The 22,522-nt window shown below is 45.8% G+C and overlaps 1 protein-coding gene across 2 annotated transcripts in view; it reads left to right on the plus strand.

Moving 5' to 3' along the window:
- raraa (retinoic acid receptor, alpha a) overlaps positions 1–22,522 on the plus strand; it is a 74,267-nt gene that overhangs the window by 15,675 nt on the left and 36,070 nt on the right. The window contains exon 1 of one of the 2 annotated variants that reach the window (XM_070989859.1): positions 20,319–21,364. The exons of the other annotated variant lie outside the window; for it this stretch is intronic. Within the exon in view, the coding sequence (XP_070845960.1) occupies positions 21,187–21,364 (178 nt within the window). The 5' untranslated portion in view covers positions 20,319–21,186. Of the gene's footprint in view, positions 1–20,318; positions 21,365–22,522 lie in introns of those variants that run through there. 2 annotated transcript variants of the gene reach the window in all.

Consider the following 22,522-nt stretch of genomic DNA (forward strand, 5'->3'; position numbering starts at 1 on the left):
TACTCCGATGAATGAGGAAGCTTGTGTGTTTTTCTGTGGACACATCGGGAGGGAGGTGGTGTTTTCTTTGCATGTTAGTTGGGGTTTGTGTTTCTGTGAATGCTGTCTTGGCTGTGTTTGCTTGAGTGAAGGAAAGAGAGACAGAAAAAAATGTGCTTTTCACAGCTCAGAAGCCGATATTTTCACCAACTGTCTCGCGGTTTGAGCGTTTTGGCCACTCAACACATGAATCACTCATTTCAGGAGGATTTGGTCCATCCATGTGGACATTCCCGCTGTTTATGAGCGTGTCCATGTGCTCCCGTGTTTGCGTGCTCGCACCGCACTGATGAAATTGCGTCTCCTCCTCCTCTTCCTCCTCCTCCTCCTCCTCCTCCTCCTCCTCCTCCTAATGTTATCTCACTTCCTCTGGGCCCCTGACAAACCCACCAAACAGGGAGAAAATAGAGCGCTTTATTGGGACGCCTGTCAGGACTCCCCCTGGATTTATGGCCAACAGACAGTGTTTATCACTAAGCCGAGAGCGGCAGAGTAAAAATGGGTGGGAGGGAGAGGCGGGGTGGGAGAAGGAAAGCAGGGTGAAGGAACAGAGCGATCCTATCCTCCATTTGCATATAGAACCGCTCAAACTGACTGAAACCATTTCTGGAAAAGGATCATTCAGTTATTACACTGTTAACATCTTGAACACATTCGCAGGACAAACGAGTGCCACTGGAGATGTTTGTTGAATTTATTATGTCAACTGTTCAAGATCGTTGGAAACTAATTGCACATTTTTGCTTGTTTGCAAAAGGCAAAGCCAGTGGAATAAACAGAATATCTGTTGCTCTGATTGATCAACAACTGATAGTGACAAGGTGATAACAGAGTTGAGTCATGCTCTTTTCTCGCATGAAATCAGCATCTGTTGGGTATTACTGTCCTATTTGAATGCTTGGAAAGGCTTCATCCACAGCATTTTCTCACCACTTTGAATCTTTACTTTCTGTTTACGTCTGCATTTTCGTGTTGGAAATCGCCGCGAATGACTGATGAAATAATTCAGTGCAGGCAAAATGTACATTCATTAACTCAATCACCGCTGTTAATGATTTGGAATGTACTGTATCGATGTCGTGTGCGCTGGAAGTTTTTATCCAAACAGCTTCAGCAAACGTGACGAGATAAAGATGCTTGTTTTTTAGACCAACTCAGTTTGTCATTAACGGGGTCTGTGCAGTGCTGTCCCAGGCTCCTCTTGTTAAATCACACAGGGACGCCTGGCAGACATGTTTTCTTCTCTTTCTTGCTTCTGTTCCTCTGTTCTTAGTCGCAGTAGGGCTCCTGATAGCCATGGTTCAGTGGCAGCTAATAGCTTTTCTGCTTAGCATATAGCATATGTCTTGGTTGTTGATAGGATGAGAGTATAATGCAAATGTCAAGTTGTTTCATTTTGTATGTCTTGGCATGTATCCAGACCTTCAGCAAGGTGTATTATCTTCATCAAACCAGTTTTGAGTTACATGACTCGTGACTAAATTAGAACATTTGTTGTAGCTTTTAAAGCTTGTGCTGGCTGCACAGAAGTAGCAGTATTCATCCTGCTAATTGCTGTGCTATAACAGGCATAACAGCACCATCAGTTGTGCTGCTCGGTATACAGTAGCAAGAACATAAAGTTCTGACTGTCCGTGTACTTTGCTGTATGTCTGTAAACCTAACAACACACAGTGGTTGACACATTAGGATATGGACCTCTGCTACATGCTAATTAGCATACAAGAGATACGGGAATGTCACACGTCATTCCATCATTTCAATGCAGTGATGGACCGTAATGACATTGAAGCGAAACAGTGACATTGTAGACAATCTGAGAGCTTATTGGCTGAAAATATTTATGGAGGGGTCTCATTAGAGAGTTCATAGTCCTTCATTTTGTACCTTCTCTCACCATCCTCTATCTCTGTCTGCTGAGAGGATGAATTAGGGATGACAGAGCCTCTGTACAGGCTTTTAGTGAAGGGGAAAGGAGGAGGGAGGTAGGGGGAGAAGCAGGTTAACGGAGTCATTAACACATGATGATTTAACTGGTTTGATTTAGTGCCGCGCTATGCTTTTCTGGCATCTGAGGCTATCCTCCTGTGGATTGGAGGGGAAAGAGTTTTCTTTTCCCTCGCAACATCCTTCCTTCCTGCCTCAGAGGAGTTCCCCCCCGCCCCCCCCGCACGTGCTCCGACACAGCCTCTCCTCCCTCACCTTCTCTCTTCCTCCTCTTCTTTTCTGCATCTTCTTCATGTAACGCGACCCCTCCCGTTTCTCATGCTCCCTCCTCCCTTTATTCAGACTCTCACTTTCATCCTTTCATTTTCTCTTTTTCTCCATCTCTTCCCCAGTGTTCATTTGTATTAAGATTTAATGCACCCAAACAAGCTTTCTGTGTCAGCCCACTGAGTGTCAGCGGGGGCGCTCTGTTCCCCCGTCTGTCTCTGCTGCGAGAATCGCTCTCAAAGCTGCTGAGCCACACACACACACACACACACACACGCACACACACTCCTGGGGTGCTTGTGTATTGGGCACAAAAATACACACTCTGAGGCGTACACACATGCAGCTTCACTCACTTTAGAACAGAGGTTTTCCACACACTACGCCTGAGGACGGTTTCATGCAGGGTCCAACCAGGCTTCAGCTCACCCCATTCCAAGGGAAGCACTCCATGCACTGTAGAAGTGTGTGTGTGTGTGTGTGTGTGTGTGTGTGTGTGTGCGCGCGCACCAATCACGTTTCAACTACCTCCATGGTTCCCTTCTCCATGGGAGATGTGACTCCCAGCCTGACCATCAGGAATTAGATCAAGCAGCATCATGATTGGATTTAAGCTTTGATACCCCCCCCGCCCCCCCGCCCCCCCCCGCCCACACACACACACACACACACACACACACACACACACACACACACACACACACACACACACACACACACACTCCGCCTGCTGCCTCGATACACATCAACACATGTTTGCCTACACACAGTGCTCACTGTCATTACTCTGCTGCTCGCCTGTTTCCCCACAATTTCCCAGCCTCATGGGTACCCACGTATGTATGCTGTTGCTCATACACGCACACATGCACACACACTCAAACCTAACAAGAACTAGGGCAGGAGGTGTAGCTCTAATCTCCTTCTACATCACCTCTTTCTTCCTCTTCTCTTATTTCTTCTTTTTTCCCTTTTGTTTTTTTTTCTCCCTAAAGCCCTTAATCAGAGGGAGCCCCTGTCCCTCCCTCTTCCTACCCGCGGGGTGTCCCAATTCACCAACCTGGTGAATAATTAATGTCGGCAGACCGAGCTGATTAAAATAACACATCAGGTCTCCTTCATTGAGAAGAGGCATGGCTCTATTGTGATAATGTAAGCCAGAGCAGAGGGGAGAGTTATTCTTCATATTAACCTTGATTAAGGTTTTATGGCCCTCAGACCATATGTGGGTCCATGTGGTTTCCCTATTGTAGCTGGTTATGGTGGTTTGGACAAGAGCGAAAAAAAAACATTTACTGCAAATTGGAACCCAACATGTACGAGATTTTTTAGGTCAGTCCAACAGTGTTATGAAAAGTCTAATAAAGAATATATGGGCCCATATTCATTTTTTACCTTGGATGCACAGTATGAAATTTCTGCCTCCAGGGGTCATGGTGAAGTAGTGTGGCCTCATGGGAGTTGTTCCAACTGGAGGGCGTAAAAGTATGATACCAGTGACAGGAAACCAAATGAAACGCAGCGTTACTTGAATAAAATTACAGATTTCTCAAAATTTGAACATTGTTGGGAGCATTTGGAATAATGTTAATACACAACTCAACAAAATATCCAATGTAGTTCTGGTCATTTTTGTGAAATGTTACATAATATGCCTTTGAAGCATTTTTTGATCCCTTAAATTGCGATCTTATATATGTACCATCAAAATCTTTCTAAATTACCTCAAATATACAGAGTCTTTGGCATTTCTCAACCCTCTGTAGCTCCTTGTTATGTAATATCCAACATATATGCTGACAAGCTAAAATCAATGACATCTGATGCGTTATCACAAATTTCTTTCAGCTTCCTGCCAAAAGTCACACAAAAACTGAGTCCGTCTGAGTCGCACTGTCTTGCTGCCTCTCTGTGTTGTCTCTCTGTTCGTAAAGTTTTAAATTGAAGCAGATGGCGTTCATGGGTGACACATGATGCATGTTCATGTTCGCTAATTATGTCTTTGCCGTGCCGTTGGCCTGTCTGCTTTGATTCCCTCGCTCCAACAGCTGTACATTTGCTGGTGTCATCTCCCACCCCCTCTCTTTACAACCCCCTCTTACCATCTCTGCTGTACAGTAACAAATAATGTGGAATAATCAAAGGATGCAGACTTAAAAAGTAAAGGATTCCAATTGTGCACGTGTTAGCAACCTTAATAAGGCTTGTTCCCTTTTTGAAATGCCATGTCATACAGGCGGTGGCAGGTTGTGTGTGTGTGTGTGTGTGTGTGTGTGTGTGTGTGTGTGTGTGTGTGTGTGTGTGTGTGTGTGTGTGTGTGTGTGTGTGTGTGTGAAACATTGTTGAATGGGTGCTCAAGTGGGCTTGTTTACCATTCGTAGCTGCTGTGAGCTGCAAGAGACTGACTGGCCGAACACTCCTAATGAGTGCTTCCTCAACCCTCCTAAACACACACACACACACACACACACACACACACACACACACTCGTATCTTTGTACCCACTCTACTCTGAGACATTGTTGCAGCCACTGGGGGTCATTGTTCCCCATAGCTCCAGCTCAATTATAGCTATAGTGATAGTTACATTATTAAGAAGAAGAAGAATTCCTTTATTCGTCCCAATTGTTACACACAACATGCAGAGTTGAGAGGGAAACTGCACACACCATGCATTTTTGTGAAATTCTTTCCCGCTTTTTGACCCATCCATGGTCAGTCCCTCCTCCACGGCCGACCAGGAGAGGTGGGCTGCCAGTCGACCGGCGCCCGGGGACCCAGCTCTCGTTTGTCACCGTTGGTCAGGTGGTGATCTTCTTACATGTTTTAGGTGAACACGGTGAGAACATGCAAACTCCACACAGGCCTTTATTTTTCCTCGAGCAGCAGGCACCAAAGGCATGGTGGAGGACACGCCCCCAGCTCCCACAGCGGGATTCGAACCGGGGACCTTCTAGCTGTGAGGCGACAGTGTTACCATTTACCTAATTATACTGTTGTTCTGTGTGTGTGTGTGTGTGTGTGTGTGTGTGTGTGTGTGTGTGTGTGTGTGTGTGTGTGTGTGTGTGTGTCCATGCCAGTGTTTAATCGCCTCAACGCCCTGCTCACCAGAGTCACACTATACACCCAAACAAATTTGCACCTCATTTGTAATATATTACAGGCGTGAGTGCGAAATAAAATGAATAAAAGAGGGAGATTGGGTCACTGCTCTGCTTCAGTGATTTATTCATTTGTGACCTTGTTTCCCAAAGAACACATTTTTGATTCTGGCAAGTAAGCATCTTTACTTTTTTGTTCATAGAGGCGCTTCGTTTCTCTTTTTGCTTCAGATCGCTCTCCTTCATCTGTGTCTTGTCTCTCATCGAAATGCAACATTTCAATGATCTTTTTCCCTCATTACCTACTTTGCCTTACTCTTTCATGCTTCTCCCTTTTGTTCTTTCCCTTTTTCTTTAGTTAGCGTTCTCTCTCGGAACGAATTTTATCTGTGTTGACTCCCTTTGATGTTTTTTTCTCCATAGATACAAGTTATCTAATTCTAAGCTTGTTGAGTTTGCCCAGTAGACTTTTGTTGGTCTCCTTTGCTGCTAAATTAGCATTGTGTAAGTGATAGTCCTTTGGCATCTATAAAGCTACTCTGCTGTTGCCACCTTGACCCGAGACTTGCTGTTCTTCAGGTTTTCAGGTGAGTTGGAAGTCTGCACCACCTGTTAATGGGATTACCATATGACCTTTGACCCCCACAGCCAGCTACCTAAGTACAGAGCAGGCACATGATGGCTGGCGGATTAATGCCTGATCCCTGGATATGCTCAAGCTTGTTTGGTCAAGAAACAAACCCTGCAACTGCCTTGTGCATATAGAGCGCATAGACATGCAGGGAGCAAGGAAGCATACACACACACACAAACATGCAGATGTAGAGACGTGAGCCCACACACATACACACAAATAGCCAGCTAGCAAGCCAACCTACATCATAAGACCGCGAGTTGTTTTTACTATCAGCTCTCTGGATTGCAGCTCAGACAGCCCTCCTCCCCATTTCTGTCTCTCCCTCATCACAAAGAGCGGCTGCTTTACGACAGTCTGGCCTCAGTAAAAGCCAAGGGTTGTAAGGCGGGGGGGTGGGGGTGGGGGGGGGCACAGAAGGCTGTCAGAGGATGTAAATTACACAAATAAAACTCCACACTGGCACTGAGCTTCCCCCAAGAGAGAGGCAGAGAATGGAGGGGAGGAGGAGAGATGTTTGCCGTAACTTCAGAGAGGAAGGGAATGGGACAGACAGGAGGAGGGGAGGGAAAAAAAGAATGAGATGGTATGCAGAGAGGAGGTGGCAAGAGGGAAGAAAGGGAAGGAGAAATGTGTGGAAAGAAATGATAGCAGACGAAGATTCTGTCTGCGTGAATGTTAAAGAAAGAGAGGAAAAGAAGTGGGAAAAGTTAGTCGAGAGCCATCATTCAGCACAAGAATTTTCCCGTCAGAGCCCCGTGCATGCACCTCCTCCACACAATCCCACAGAGCTATGGCAAGCGTCTTCCTCTCCTGATCGTCATAACCTCCTCCCATCCTTCCCTCAGCATCCCTCCCTTCCTTCTTTAGCAGTCTTTTTTTCCCCTCATCTGCTTGTCCATGCATCTCCACACTCTTCAGAGGGTATTTTTGGAAGAATGGTCATTCTTGCTGATAGAAACACTATGAATTTAGACACAACATGCCACCTCCACCCGACTTGGTTTTCTCCTCTGCAGCAGGAGTAGAGATGTAACCAGCGGTGTTCTACAGGAAATGGGGTCTACGCTGTAATTCAGCCATTATTTCGTAGCTTGGCCACATTAACAGAGAGAGGGAAACTGACTATAACCAGGGTTTTTCCTCTCTCCCAGATGGGAGAGTGCAGAAAGGATATTGCCAATTGTCCATCCCTGTTTCCAATATTGAGTTGCTGTGGTCTGTTTGTGGCCTCCAAAGTCCATGTTTCATTTTAGGATTCTCAGGGTAAGAGATGACTTCTTCAGAATGCCATGTTTGCTTAATAATTGACTTAAATGGTTCATCTCCTATTAAGATAGTTGCTGATGCTGTTCATGAAATAGCAAAAAAGTGGGTCAACTCAATGCTGAATATGAAAATCTCCACTGCAGCGAAGCATCAAAATAACAACAGTAAGTATAAAATAACTTTTTTGCTGTTGTTACTTTGTGGAAATACTGCACAGAAAATTGTATACTGTATATTAAGCTAAACGATATGCATCCACTAAAAGACAGTATTTCTTATACACAGACACTTGGAGATTCTTTTTTTGTAAGTGTAACCACCAGGAGGGGTATATGAGAGGCAGCTGGCTCCTCTCTCATTGCCTGGCTGGACCTTTGACTGCTGCACCGTGCACGATAAGCTGAGCGGAGCCGTGTGACCAGTAAACCTCATGACAGCTCGGCATGGTGGCAGACGGCAAAGCGCTTAAGTTGATTATATAGAGTTGTACATTTCCTCAGGGACCTGAGGAGGAACTGAGGTACGGTGGTTTGAGGGAGATCAGCTGGATAAGATATGCACAGAGAAAGAGAGAAGAGAGAGGAGGGGGACGTTATGTGGAAGAGATGAGCAGAACTGTCCAGACACAGAGGGGGGATGAGAGGAACGGAGAGGAGAGATCAGAGATCCTCTAAAGTCTGAAGCAGCGAACACACGTCAGCACAGTGGTGTAAAGTGAATCTTTGCAAGACCGAACAATGAGACATGATTTGAAGGGCTACATTTGGCTCTACAGACTGGTTTCCCGCGCTGCCTCTCTGATGCCCGACCTCCCTCTTGCTCCTGGTGAATTAAGTGTTTATCTCGACCAAACCAGAGTTAGTGCTGGAGCAGTGGAAAGACCAACCAAGATGGTTTTGGTGAATTTTATTGTGTTTCTGTCGAGTTTGAATGAAGTGTGTTTTATGTTGATCTGCGAGGTAAAACAGCAGCTTCCGCCAGTGGAGTGCGGTGGCTTCAAGGAGAGCAATGTGACGGCTCTTTCTGGTGAAACAAAAAGGATCTTACTCTTGAACAAAAAGCTCAGTCTCTGTAGGGATCCATAATGGTGACAGACACTTCACCAACAAACATCAAATCCTCCTCTCTTATAAAAGTTAAGCACAGTGTATGAAAATACAAACAATAAAGCACAGCCTAAATATAACGCTTGTCCAAGCATGTTTTCCTTCTGTAATCGACATCTAAATAAGTGAGTAATTAGCCTACATTTTATTATTTTTATTTTTGATACCATGTTATGGGGCGAAGTAGCAAAATCTGTGAATTTCGATGGTAAAGCTGCTCCGTTGTTACTGTAACCTCCATATGTGTAGCGCATCAGTGCAAAGCAGGCACATCAACAGTAACTGGTGAGGGCGGGGCTTAGCGAAGCCTCGACGAATAAAATGGCAGCCTGTTTGACAGCTGCTGTCTGCTGAACCAATTCAAAAATTGTTGTCTCAATTAGTCACACAAAAACATTGGAAAATAGAATCCAGGTTTTATCTTTTTACATGTTTGCTTCATTGAAAACGGATGTTGCTGCCAAATTGTATATTTTTTCTAAGGGAAGACACTCTCTGATTGCATTTGTTACCATGCCAACAGTCGTCTTTCACGGGAAAGGAAATGTTTTTCTTAGTCTCCTTGAAAATGTTTTTTCTCCTTTATCTAAATACACAGCAAAGTATTTCAGTCCAAACCTCTAACCATGATTAGGCCATTAGAAGAGTCACAAAGAAGAACTGGACAGACAAATTCTCTGCTATGTCAACCAATCAGAAAGAAATGAAAACATGCTGATTTATTTTTAAATTTTAAATTGTCCTCATGTTCATGCTGTCTTCAGTTTTGCTTTCTTTTGACCCAAGTTTTAGTAGATATTGTGGTTTCAGAATACTCACAAAAGCAGCTGCGCAGCAACATTACGACAGTGTTTAAAGCCAAATATGAAAAACCACATTTCTCACTGAGTGAATTAGGCTCTGTTGTCGTCGCCACGCCATTGTCTTTGCATGTGTCAGCCATATTGTGCGGCTCTGCTTTGGGACAACAGAAATACCCTAGATGGTGTGTCCCACTCAGCTGTTTTGCCAGATGATTAGATTTTTGGCACAGAGGGAGAGAGGGAGACAGAGAGGCAGAGGATGGTGTCCATTGTTGTCTGCTTGCTGGAATGATCGTGCACCTGCATGTTGCTGATGGTGGGATTTGCTGTGCGTGTTTGTGTGTGTCAGTGGTCGACTGTAACAAAGTACCTTGTGCAGCGTTATGGCAGCCAGTATTCCCTACTCACAGCTCAATTACCATGATCTGAAACAAAAATGAAATGAGCCATGAGTGTGTGTTACTGTGTTGGTGGTGGCGAGGAGAAGTTTTTTTTTCTAATTCAAGTCATTGATTGTTGGCGCAGATCTATTTGCTAAACCTGTTTAATTAGCTTGCGTCTATCTATAGACATGGAGCTGTTTTTGTGTCTGTTTACAGCTTGTGCGCATCTGCACCTGACTCCATGTGTGTGTGTGTTCCAGTTCAAACAGTAGAGGCACTCTGCTCGTTCATCTGTTATTAGGTAGCAGCTGCAGGTCCAAACGGTGACTGTGACACGCACATGGACGTCATTGGTGTCATTGCATGATTGGCCATTGTTATTCAGCAGAAGCCTCTCTGACACGAATTATGATTATCACTCCAAGTTCATCCCGGAGCACTCTGGCTAACTGCCTGGGTTTGACTGAGCCCTGAGGTGTAGTCGTGCAACTCCCTCAGCTCCAGGCCTGCAGGGCGTTGTGTGTGTGTGTTGTTGTGTGTGCATGTGTCAGGGAGACCGGGACAGAGTGTTTTGTGTACAAGCCGGCTGGCCAACCGCCTTTATTGCCTGATCATAGGGAATGCGTAAGTGTTCGTTCATGCACAAATTAGAATGTGTGTGACTCTGCTGTACAGATTTTGGCATACAGCACATACTGTGTATATGTGTGTGTACATTTGTGTATGTGTGTGTTTGTGACACTGCATGCGCTTTTACTTGTATAGATGCACACATGCCCTGTGCATCTGAGCGTGCGTGTCTGTGTGCACACCTGTCTGCACATCTGCTGCATGCTTTGCTTTGTGTGTGTGTGTGTGTGTGTGTGTGTGTGTGTGTGTGTGTGTGTGTGTGTGTGTGTGTGTGTGTGTGTGTGTGTGTGCCCCTGTTCATATGCTGCTCCATATTAAACATGGTTATTTAATGTGAACTTTTTTGGGACAGCTGAATGTCAGCAGATCCATTATCCTTTATCTGAACTCCCCAGAGCAGAAAGAGATAAAAGAGAGCGAGAGATGAGGAGTGGTTGAGTAGATGGATGGATGGATGAACGTCAGTGTCCTATGACACACTGCTGTTAACTGCCGCTGTCTGTCCTTCATGAATTATTCACACGCGGTCTCTTCGCGTGTCATAGTTGCTATGTTCTTTCTCACACACACCTTGCACTTTTTCTTTTCATACACTAAAGGTAGGACAATAATCCTCCTTTATCAATACACTGACGCCACACTACACTGAGTGTGTCCCTGGATCAATTAAAATTCAGTTAATATGAAATATCTTCACAATACAGGTAATACATAATTGTGATTTATGAGAAAGAAAGTCATTTAATGGTCAGGGTTTCATCTTTTTCCATGTTGGGAATAATTATCAAGGTCAGCGTATCAAAATAATTTTATATAGCACATGCTTACCTTGCACTTCATACCCCTGTTACAGTGCTACAGGAACACGCTGTGTTAGGTCCATAGAATATCTAACGTCCCTGGCCCTGTTATGTCTCAAAGATGTCATGTGTATTACTGTGAGAGTGAGCTGAATCCAGCTGAGAGGGCCGAGTGGAAAGATGTGCAGAGGGTTTAATCTGTCACATTGAAGAGTTTCAGACCTTTCCTGGCCTCTTAGAGCTACAGAACAAATTAACGAGGAAATTCACAGATGACACTGTGACTGAGTTGCTGACACTGACCAATCCGGACACACACACACACACACACACATGCAGACAATGGTTGCGTGCAAATATGCGACAAACAGATATTAGCCATTTTGCAACATAGGGAAGTTACAGTAAAAAGAGGGAAGTGTAGAAACCTTTAGTCATTACTGTTAATTGTGTGTTTTTTAACATCACTGACTGTATACCGCCCCTGGAAGGCTGCCACTCTTGTGTCAACGTTTTTCCAGACTTGCTGCGAAATCGGTTTCAAAATGCTGCAAAATGAGTCTGTTAAGACGAGTCAAGCAGTAACACAACAATCTGCTTTAGTTGTAAGGGAGGAGGAGCGCGTCTCCCATCACAGATACAGTATTTGGTGGATTTAGGCCCATAACAAACACATTGAGAAGGCTTAGCAGTGGATTTTTTCTTTATCTCAGAACTAGTACACCCCAGCCTGCTACTAAAGTACATCTAATTGCTATAAGGTCGGAACAGCAACCTCCTGCATCCCTTGGGTGTGAGATCTGCCTTTCCGATTGCCAGATGGTTGCTGCATCAGTATCTGGTTTTGGGACCATACATCCATTACATTTAGATTAACATTAAACATACATTAAAGTATGTCAGGACAAACCTTTTCCTTTTTTTATAACCTTGAAACAACTTGGCCCATTTTTGGTACTTTCGCTGGAAACATGTGGTCATTTTTGTATTGTCTCATTTCCCATGTATTTATTTTTCTTACTCTACACAAGATGAAGAGTTTTGAATCGAACGTGTCATGAGTGTTACCCTTATCTGTAGCCACAGCTGTATTGGTGGGGCTAATGTTGTGGACTAGGATGCTGTTGGGAGGGAAAGAGGGAGGGAGAGAGTGATGAATGATCCATCCAGAGAGAGAGAGAGAGGGAGATAGAAAGAGATTGGCTGTCGGCCAACTAGGTTAGAGGTTTTATTGTTAATGTCTGCTTGGTTGCATAGAGACTACCTCAGATAAACACACAGACCTGAGAGCATACACACCCCTGGTCAAACACAATCTAGACAGCCTGACGCTTAGCTGTGTGCTAACCGAAATCTGCATCATCCCTCGGTTATTCACTGCAAACACGACAATGTTTGAAGATGTATTTGCAAAACAGGAGGGATAAGAGAGGGGCCTGACATTCATTAAATGTTAATGCAAATTTCCACATAGCGATATGGGTACACACAGTGCATGGTATGCTCTGCCAAGGTGTACACTTTATAATCTCGATGACAGATCTGAAATCTAAGATGAGCTTTATTGATCAGCAGTCTAAAGCAGTGACACAGCAAAGGCTTGGATGTAAAGCTACAGCAGCAATTCAGTTGACAGATGTTATGTGCAGTGTATTCATACCACAGCATCTCTGCAGGTTGAGCAAACAACTGAAAGATGTGAGAGGATGGTGAACTGAATATTGACAGGTTCTGGAGGATGATTTTGTTAACTCCTGATGAGCTTTGACATGCCAGGCCTCCCAGCAGCCCCTGGCACTCCTGTTCTCACCTCCATACATGAGCAAGCTCAACAAACTCCAACCCCCCCCGACCTTTTTACACATTTTACCGTGGCACCTTTTTTTCCCGATTAAACATGCAAACACTGATACACGGGGATCCATGCCAAAACCCCCCAAGACACACAAGCTCACACACAGACAGATGCACATATGCACACAGACCGACACTTTCTTACATTGTCACTGAAGCTTAGCCTCCACTTTTCTGCAAGGACTGTTGGCAGCGAGGATGGAAAGACAGAAGAAGCTCCAGAGACAGCAGAGAGAAGGAGAGAGAGAATAAGAAAGGGAGGGAAGAAAGGGAGGCAGAATGGGGCTCTTCATCATGCTGTCAGTAAGGTGCAGCTGTAGCGTTAGCCAGGAATAAAGAGTGTTTTTAAAAGGTGCTGCGAGGTGCAGCGAAGATGAGTCGGATAAATGACTTCTCTTTTTCATTCAAAGAGCCTGGCAAAGCCCACAGGGTCACTGTGTGAGTGTGTGCGTGCAAGCGTGCATGTGTCGAGACAGAAGGGGAGAGAAAGGGTGTGTGTGCAAGTTTGTGGAGAAAGTGTGACGGCGCGCATGCTTTAGCCTGGAGTTTGGACTGGAGAATGTATGCAAAACCCAGACTTTTGCCATGGCCGGCTGACGTTTTTGTTACTCCTGACACTATAACATATTATGTTTTTTCTGGCTGTTGCCCCTCTCCTTTCACCACAGAGTGGGAAAAGTAATGTAGTTCAGAGGGGGCATGTAAGGTGGAACAATGGCTCAAAAATATTGAATAAAGCGTGAAAGGGAGCTAGGGTCTTAATGACAATAGGCCAGAGCTGGGGGTGAGGACTGATGATGTGGGTGGGAGGGGAGAGGGGAGTCCAGATTGATGATAAATCTCCACTGGTTAAATATTATCAGGCTTCTTTTTTCATGTATCAACCCCCTCCTGTCCTGGTATCACACAGAGAATGGTAAGATGTGGCCGGCTAATGATCTGCCCATCTGAGCCATTCACTTTTTGTATTAGCCCATTTACTTACTATTGAGACACTCCCCCTCTCTGTGGCATCACAACACAGATGGTTTGGGTAGCCATAGTGACTGCTGAGCTTTATTTATGTCAGTCCAAAGCCCTTCTGTGCTTTTTTTTTCAACCCTTGGAAGTTTTGTCACAGATGGAGTGCTGAATTCAAAGTCCCAACTGCAAAAATGGATAATTTAAAGTATTTTTTTATTCAAGCTTTCTGACATAAAGGCGAGTCAACATAAGAGGGGAAAAGTATTTTCCTTAACAAATTCCCTATGAGTGGATGGAAAGAGCTTAAGGGGACTTCTGTCTTAACTCAAAGACAGAAACACTGTTTATTCATGTTGGAGCTGCATATTTGTCCTGACCTTTTTCTCTTGTCCCATCTCAATCAAATGATGAATAGCGAAATTGATTCCCATCCTGCAGGAATCCCACAGGATTTCCCCCAAAAATGTCAGCCTCTGTTCTTCACCTTTTCGACAGATAGCTTGTTGCCAGTGCAGATCTGTGTACTTGAAATGTTCTGGTCCGTGAGAGTCGTGTCAGATTGCTAAGATATGTGTAACACTGTTAAGCAACAGCCCAGCAGTTGCTCTGTGTTGAGAGATGTGGATGCATATTTTGGCATATGATAAGTCATGTGATGCTGGTGTTGTTTTCAGTAGAATGTTTTTTTTTTCTTTTTTAATATCAAGGGCAGAACAAGCTAGGGCCTGAGGACCAAAAGTTTGACATTGATGTCAATTTTCACTGCAGTTCTCTGGGTTTGTTGTTTGAGCCTGACAAAGGACGAGCCTCTTTCCTGCTGCCTGTGGCCGCGCCGAGCAAACCTTTTGACTGCAGAAACAACCACAGCGCCATGAAAATCTGCGCTCTCATAGGCCACTTCTCACTGTCAGGGTTGTCCTCAGCTCTCAGATGAAGTTGACCCGGACGTACCTCTGGGACTTGTGGGGAAAAAGGTCTGCCTCTCATCCAATTAACTCCTCTCTTTCATACACATACATATAGAACACACCCACACACACACACACATTAGGGCCAGGATGGGGTGTGTGGTGGACAATAACAGAGACGGTGAGAGGTGGCAGAGAAAGGGGAGTGGCCGCTCCATCTACATTCCCTGTGCCCCACTCTTTTGAAATGCTGATGACACCTCCTCCCTCACCCTCATTGCTCTGCTCCCTTCTCTTTTAATGTGGCGGAGTCATCCATTCCATTTACCCTCCTCCTGCTCCCCTCCCCAGGTTAGAATGAAGCAGATCCCCCACCGCTGGCCTCCCCCCACCTCCCTATAAAAGGCAGGGGTAACAGGGGCCACAGTGGTGACGATGGCAGGGGCATTTGTCATGCTCTGAGCCGCGGCAGTCTGTTGCTCTCCCGTGGGCCTTTGTTGTCCCCAGCTCCCAACTTGCTGGCTAAGCAGGGGATTTCACATGTTTCATTAACATCTGAACCAGCTCGGCACTTTTGTTCATTTCACATTGCTTGGCAGGAGCGTGCGTGCCCGCAGACATAGGCACGCTTAAAAACGTAAAAAGCAGGATGCGACAAGCACATGCAGTCAGTTTTATGAAAGAGCAAGGGCAGGATTAGAGCGGCATCGCACACACCCACACACACGTGCACACACAGCCGTTTCGATGACTGTTCACTGCACATTCAGCCCGCAGTTATCCAACCTCTGTGCGGTTCGTGGCACACATCGGGTCTTTGTACTAAGCACAACAACCAGCGTGCCTTGCCCGGCGCCGGTGTTAAGGGCACCACTCAAGTGGAGGTCACTCGCCGAGGCGTTATAATGCTTTGGGCTGGGCACAACAACACTGAGGGCAATCCACTTAAAGCGAACCACTGACCCCCCCCACCTCCTCTCTCATATCCCCTCCAGTCCACCCCGTGCATCACACTTCTGAATGGAAAACGGGAAATTGGCCCTCTGCAGCACTTCAAATACAGAAGCGAGAGAAAGCAGCAAGAGGGAGGGTGGGAGAGAGGAGAATACTGTGCGGAGGGAAGGGGGGGGTTCATGTGACAGAACAGCAGTTCCCAAAGATCTCTGTTAGTGAGAGATGAAACTGCTTGAATCAGGCAACATGGGTGAAATCAAAGCTTGAAAGGCCTTTTTGATGGATGGCTTTTTTGATTTTCCTCACTCCCACACTTCTCACTTTGTCTGTGGTTTTTTTTTTGTGAACTCTGAGTTAAGGCCACGAGGGCAAGGCTGCAATCAAGAACCTGGATGCATGAAATAGAGCAATGAGTGGTATCATACATCAATAAATAGAAGCTGTAGCTTGAGTTGTAATTGCATCATCATACCAGTTTGGGAGTGAGTATTGGCAGAGTGGAGATGTGGAGGGAGCACGTTCTTCCATCCTCTTCCTGCTCTGATCCCTGCATTTTCAACCCCCTCCCTCTCTGCGTTTCATTATCTGTCCTTCTTGTCTTTTTTAATAGAATTAATGATGTGTCCATTCGTGTGTTTCTTAGAGCTAATGGGGCCCATTCTAAGTCCGGGATTGATATTGAGATATCCTTCCTCCAGGGTAACATCCATAGCAATTTTCCGTTGATTTGCTGAGTGATGGACTTGGTGCAAAAGAACATGGACCTAATGATCATTGTGGAGATGGGCCCTCCAACTCAAGGCCGTAGAATGTGGGCGATTACAAGCTTTACAATAAGCTATGTCTCCTCCCCCTCCTTTTTTTCTTTCTCTCCCTCTGCTGAGGTATTTCTAGAATGCCGCCGGCCATGATGGATTTATGAGTAGGCCATACTTTGGTAAACACCGATGGTGGGCAGCTTTGTCCTCCCCCCTGTGATATAGTGAAGGTCCCCATAAAAAATGGGAAAACCAGGTTACGGCCACCATAGAGCTGGGCTAAACAATAAAAGGCTTTATGGGCAGATATAGCCCTGTACCATAAATGCTGGAATCTGCCGTCAGAGGGACATTAAAGGGATAATGACAGAGGGGGTAGCTTTCACAAAATCCCTGCAGCCACTAAGAGGGTCTTTTTAGAAAAGACACACTCACGCAGATGCACTCACACTGAGGATAGCAAAGCGCAGATGTGGAGATCTATAGAACAGTTTAGCTTTGGGTCAGGCTTTGTGTGTGTGTGTGTGTGTGTGTGTCGTAGATTGACAGAGAGAAGGTGGAAGCAGTGCAGTGTTCATCGATAGCTGCAGCTTGTCCTCACATCGAAGGGTCGGGCCCTCATTACACATTGGCTCGCTGTCGGAAAGCACAGCTGTTGGGTTTGTCTGGTGCTGGCTGTACGGGCTGCACAAAACCAGCTGTGCAAACAAACACACACATACACACAGAAACCGTAATGGCAGTGAGGGGAACGGAGTAGTAACAGACAGGTAGGTGGAGTTTCTGGTACACTTAAAAGCCAACCTGCACCTCGGCACACACACACACAAGCACACGCTGACATGCACCCAGGGGAGATGTCATTGTGGTTGGAGAGTGGCGTGAGGAAGTCGGCTTCTGGGACTACGCCAGTGGTAGGAGTGGGGGTGGAGGGGATTATGGTGCTGATCATCACAGTCATGGGATAATGCTGCTGATTTGGAGACAGCAGGTTTTTGCCCCACAGTGTGACAGAAACCTGGACATCTCCTTGGGGCAGGAAGGGAAGCACTTTTTACTGCTTCCTAACAGCCCTGATTGGGCTAAGAAAGAAGGAGAGTGGGGGCAGTAAAAATAGTTTGACACCCTCAAGGTCCAGTCAGCAATCTCCTCTCCGCCCTTGCCCATAAAACTCTTTGAATTCCCTCCTAAAATCCCTCTCCCTTCTGTGCCCAGCTCTCCCCCCATCCCTCTGCTGGACTCTCAGTTCCAGCTTCTCTGAATCAAGGACGCTATGTTTACCGCTCGTGGTATCCCTCTATTATTTGCACTTACATAACCATCTATTTCTGCAAAGCCTCCACGTCTGAATGGTGCTTTAATCAGGCCTCTCCATCGGTTCGCCTGGACTTTATGCAACAACACTTTGAAGCCCAGGCCACGTAACCACGACTCGCCTCTCAGTGACAAGTTAGGGGATTGAGACACAATCTCATTCTATCTGGCATTGCTTCCCACCAAAGTACTTTTCCATGTTCTAAGGAGTGATGCTGGAACAAGAGCAGCCACCTGGACTGGCGAATTAACCTGAGCTGAACCTCCTGCGGCTCTGTGTTTCTTTTTGGTTTTGCTCAGTCAGACGCAATAGAGACCACTGACCACTCTTACTTCCCCTGAATTCCCGTACAGGCTGGACACCACCTGGCACTAAACCAGCACTTAATTTTCCATTGATGTAATGTAATACATCCAATCCCCTAACTGTGTGCCCTTAGGAACACTCTGCTCCCAGTTGCCTCCTGTGAATATAAAAATACAACATGTATTGCATCTTAGGCACCCGGATGTATTGAGCGCTTTTTAAGGATGACAAAGTGACTTTTTTGTTTAAAAAAAGCTAGAAAGCTGTGGAAAGAGGACATTTTTTTCAAGCCTAATCTGGTATTCCTCCCTCCCCCTCCATAATAAGCAATGATCAACAATCCGTTATCTCTTAACTTGTTCTATGCTATCACTGGGTATTACTGAGGATGAATGCTCTCCCCTTGGAGAAGAAAACAGAGCCTGGAAAATTAGCATTTTCTGACAGCTATTACTCATAGGGCTAATCCTGTCAAGGAATGTGTGGCTGCACTATCAGTGCAGGCAAGGGGTCGCAGCGGCCCAGGCCTGCACATTGGGCTCTTATCAGGCAGGGTAAACACACTGGAGCCTGCATTAAATAAGTGTCACAGTCAGTGGGGGCGGAGCAGGCCAAGCCCCCCTGCCAGGCTCCGTGCAGATAATCCCTCTCAAAAACCATGTTGGTCAGACTCAGCTGTGGCCTGTGGCTCAGGTGTAGGGAAAGTGGGTGCGTGTCTTGTATTGTAGATTACAATACAAGACACGCAGATTTCTGGTCATGTCCTCATTCATGCAGGTATATTTGAAAATGCTGTTCCCGTATCAAATGTTTTCTGTTCATATGGGCATTTCCAGGTCAATTTTGAGAAGTTTTGCATCCACACAGGCATATCAAACAGTCTAAAAATACTTAAGATTGCACGTCTACAAAACGATGAGACAGGACGGGTGATTTTGCAGTCATAGACAAGTTGTCAGAAGCTGTACGTGCACGCTCTTGACCTTGACATCCCAATCGATGATCAAATATTCTGGATATTTTCTTATGTCGTCTTCTATTTTAAGAGGGTCAGATGAGCCCGATTCTGTCAAGGTGAAAAAGTAGTCACATGATGTGAGATTTCCTCGAGGTGCATGACCTTCATTTTTACCACGGGATATGTGCAGACAACTTGAGCCAGCAGCTGTCCTACAGACCACATGACAATCACAGGTCAAAGTCTTTGAAAAGCTCAGTTTCCCTCGAGGCACGACAGCATGAGACCGGTGATGTGTTTGTGAAAAGTCTGGGTGTCTTTCCGAGACCTGTCACTATATTTAGCCAGCATTGATATTTGCATCACCTGAATACAAAAAGGGAATATTCACCCCTTATCGTTCTGCTGTATATCTTTGGTATGGACGCAAGCCCTCATGCATGACACGACTCCATGTTTGCATAACAAGTTGCAACAATGCTGCATGGAATGTTGCAGAGTAAAGGTGGAGTAACATTTTACTGGCGAGGTGGTGCAACTGTGAAGCAAAACAACTTCCTGGTCTTTCCAGCTGTAACCACACTGTGAGAAAAGTGTCAGTTAACTTGCCATGACTGGATGACTTCGCCACTTTTGTTACTTTATGTGTGCTGGCTGAACTGAGGCGCCTCCCGGGGCAGCACTCGAGGAAAAGTGTAATGGTGCTACTCTGAGTGTACAAGGTGGGAAACCTTGAATAATGTGGGATGAGAGCGAGCCAGAAAGGCGAATCCGAGTCAGCCAGTGGGTCACCAGGAGGTGAGGCTGCCTACTTCCCTGGGTTCAGGGAAAGTTCAGCCGCATAGCATTAGGCAAATTAGGGAGACAGGGTTGGGGGAGAGAAAAAATCGGAGGGTCGGGACTGATGAGAGCATGGGGGAAAGGGTCAAATTGGTTGGAAGGAGGAGCCCAAATAAAGAGTGAGAACATAGACTAAAACTTCCAGGAAAAAGAGTGAGAGAGAGAGAGTGTGTGGTGGAGCAGTTATTATGTTCATGAACTCCGTTTAAAGATATGAAAGACTCATTACAGAGCTTATATAACTTAATCAAGTCCTCAAATACATTCCTATTTAAAGTCCCCGCACCTAAATCTGAGGAAGGGCGGCGGGCCCCCCCTCACAGTCCCATGCAGGGCCCGGATTTAGGCAGAGGGGCATCCGCGGTGACGTCCCTGAAGGGGTTAAACGTAGGAGGAGCAAGCCATGAAAAGAGACTGAGGGTAGGCAGAGAGAAAAAAAGAAAAGAGCCTCGTGGAGGTGGAGCCAAAGCCCTCAGCTGCTGTGCCTTGTCACATTTTTGCAGAACATGATAGCCGCACGATTTGGTGTGGGAATGATTTAGGCTTCTCTCTCCAAATACAAACAAGGCGGTGCTGCATGTTGCATGCGAACCTGGATATCAGAGGGCAGAGTCTGACCGAGGGAAGCCGCCGGCTGGTGTAGCGCACGCAGGGAGACCGGTTCATTCACGGGACTGACAGGAGTCCACCCACGGCGGGCGCAAACGGGACAAGCAACCGTAACCCAAAGGACAAACTGCAACTAGACGGAATTTCCTCTCTGATATTTGCGCTTTCGTCTCATTGATAGTTTTGCTGTGTTGTCGACGCGGACTTGGGAGATTTGTGTGCTCTTCTCTGGGATTTTATTCTGCTTATTCTCTCTTTATGGTGTGGATACAGCCTCAAATGTTGCTCTCTGCTTGAGCAAGGCCGACAGGACCGATACATTCTGCTGAAGTTAATCGGGTCGTTTTCGTGTTTTTTCTTTTTCTTTTTTTGTGCGTATCCCCCGCCGTGTTCTCGCGTTGGACACCATGCAGACTGTGCTTTTAAACGATGTTTTCAAATTGAGCGCAGCCGATTAGGCTCCAGAGACACTCATTTCGCTCCTCGGTTTGGTTTTCGGTCAACACAGCGCCACAAGAAGATGCCAAATGTTCAGATGTCCCCGCTGTGTTTGGATTTGTCACTTTTCCTTCGATTTTGATGCAGTTTCCCCCCGTTTGGCCCCCTCAGTTTCTACCTCTGCTGGTGGCGAGCTGAAAACCACACGGCTCGTGTGTTCCTGCGTGCGCGACAGTAGTTCGTTTTTTGATAATAATAATAATAATAATAATAACAATCCCCTGCTGCCATCGTCCTGCGCCGTATGATGTATGAGAGTGTGGACGTTGTGGGACTGAATCCCAGCCCGAACCCGTTTTTAATGATGGATTACTACAACCAGAGCAGAGGATGCTTGATCCCAGAGAAAGGACTGGTGCCCGGAGCGCCCCATCCCTACAGCACGTCCATCAGGAACCAGCACTGGAACGGCTCCAATCACTGTAGGTGCCTTTTCCTGCCCCCCCCAACTTCATTTCACTAATAGGGGAAGTTAAAAGCCTCTATGTTCGTGTGTATTTATAACCTATATAAATGTGTTTTCAGTCCAGTTATTTTTTAATCAGACAACAGTTGCGACCATAATCGGTACTCTAAGGCCTTTATTCCTGTGTCACCAGCCTGTTTTATCTCAATTATTTATACCCCATAATATGTGCCAAACAACATTGCGTGTTATCGCCATCGCCGAGCTTCAGAACTGCATTATATATACTTGACCCACTTTCGGCTCTGTCTTTCCTGCCTCACTGTGCACCCTGGCTGGGGATTTTTTCTCAGAAACCTCGGCGAGACTGCGGCGCTTTGATCCAGGCCACGTTATCCGAAGCTTTTTACGTTCCTGAAATGTGCACTTGATACAAACAAGGTTTTGCAAGCCATGCCAACGTTAATCAGATCAAACTTTCCTGCCGGTATTATCCCTCGGTTCCTCTGGTAATCTGGATAGCTGCACCCACAGGCCACAGAGCAGTACGGCCTTAACTGGACAGCCTGGTCTACTTAATGTCCCAATCAGGCCTTGCGCTAATTAAATGTATTTTAAAGCGGTGATTTATATTTAGCAGGTAGGCCGGGGAAGCCATTACAACACAAGCGCGCCACAAGAATCCAATTTCGCTGTTTAATATTTACATCACAGATTTATCTGAGCATCCTAACGTTTTCTGTCAGCGCATATGCATTAACATAAATATTTAAATTCTAATAAACGCAATCAGAAATTAATATTTGTAGGTTTCTGAGCCATGGAGGTATGATGACAGGCGTTCTGCCATGTCTAAAAATAGCATGGCGGCGTCTGATGGTGCTTTTAAAATCTCAGTAAGACTTCAGTTTGGATAAGTGATTTAGTGTGTGTGTGTGTGTGTGTGTGTGTGTGTGTGTGTGTGTGTGTGTGTGTGTGTGTGTGTGTGTGTGTGTGTGTGTGTGTGCGCGCGCGCGCGCGCGCGCGTTGAGTAACCGCCTCTAGTCATGGGAGATTTCAGTTTATTGATACCGTATCTGCTGCAATAAGAGAGAGTTTTATTGCAACAACAAAGTATCACAGAGGCCCTTCCCATTCTTTACCTCAAAGGAGCTGCACTGCACAAAGCTCAAGC

Source organism: Chaetodon trifascialis, chromosome 21 (genome assembly GCF_039877785.1).
Source record: "Chaetodon trifascialis isolate fChaTrf1 chromosome 21, fChaTrf1.hap1, whole genome shotgun sequence".
NCBI lineage: Eukaryota > Metazoa > Chordata > Actinopteri > Chaetodontiformes > Chaetodontidae > Chaetodon > Chaetodon trifascialis.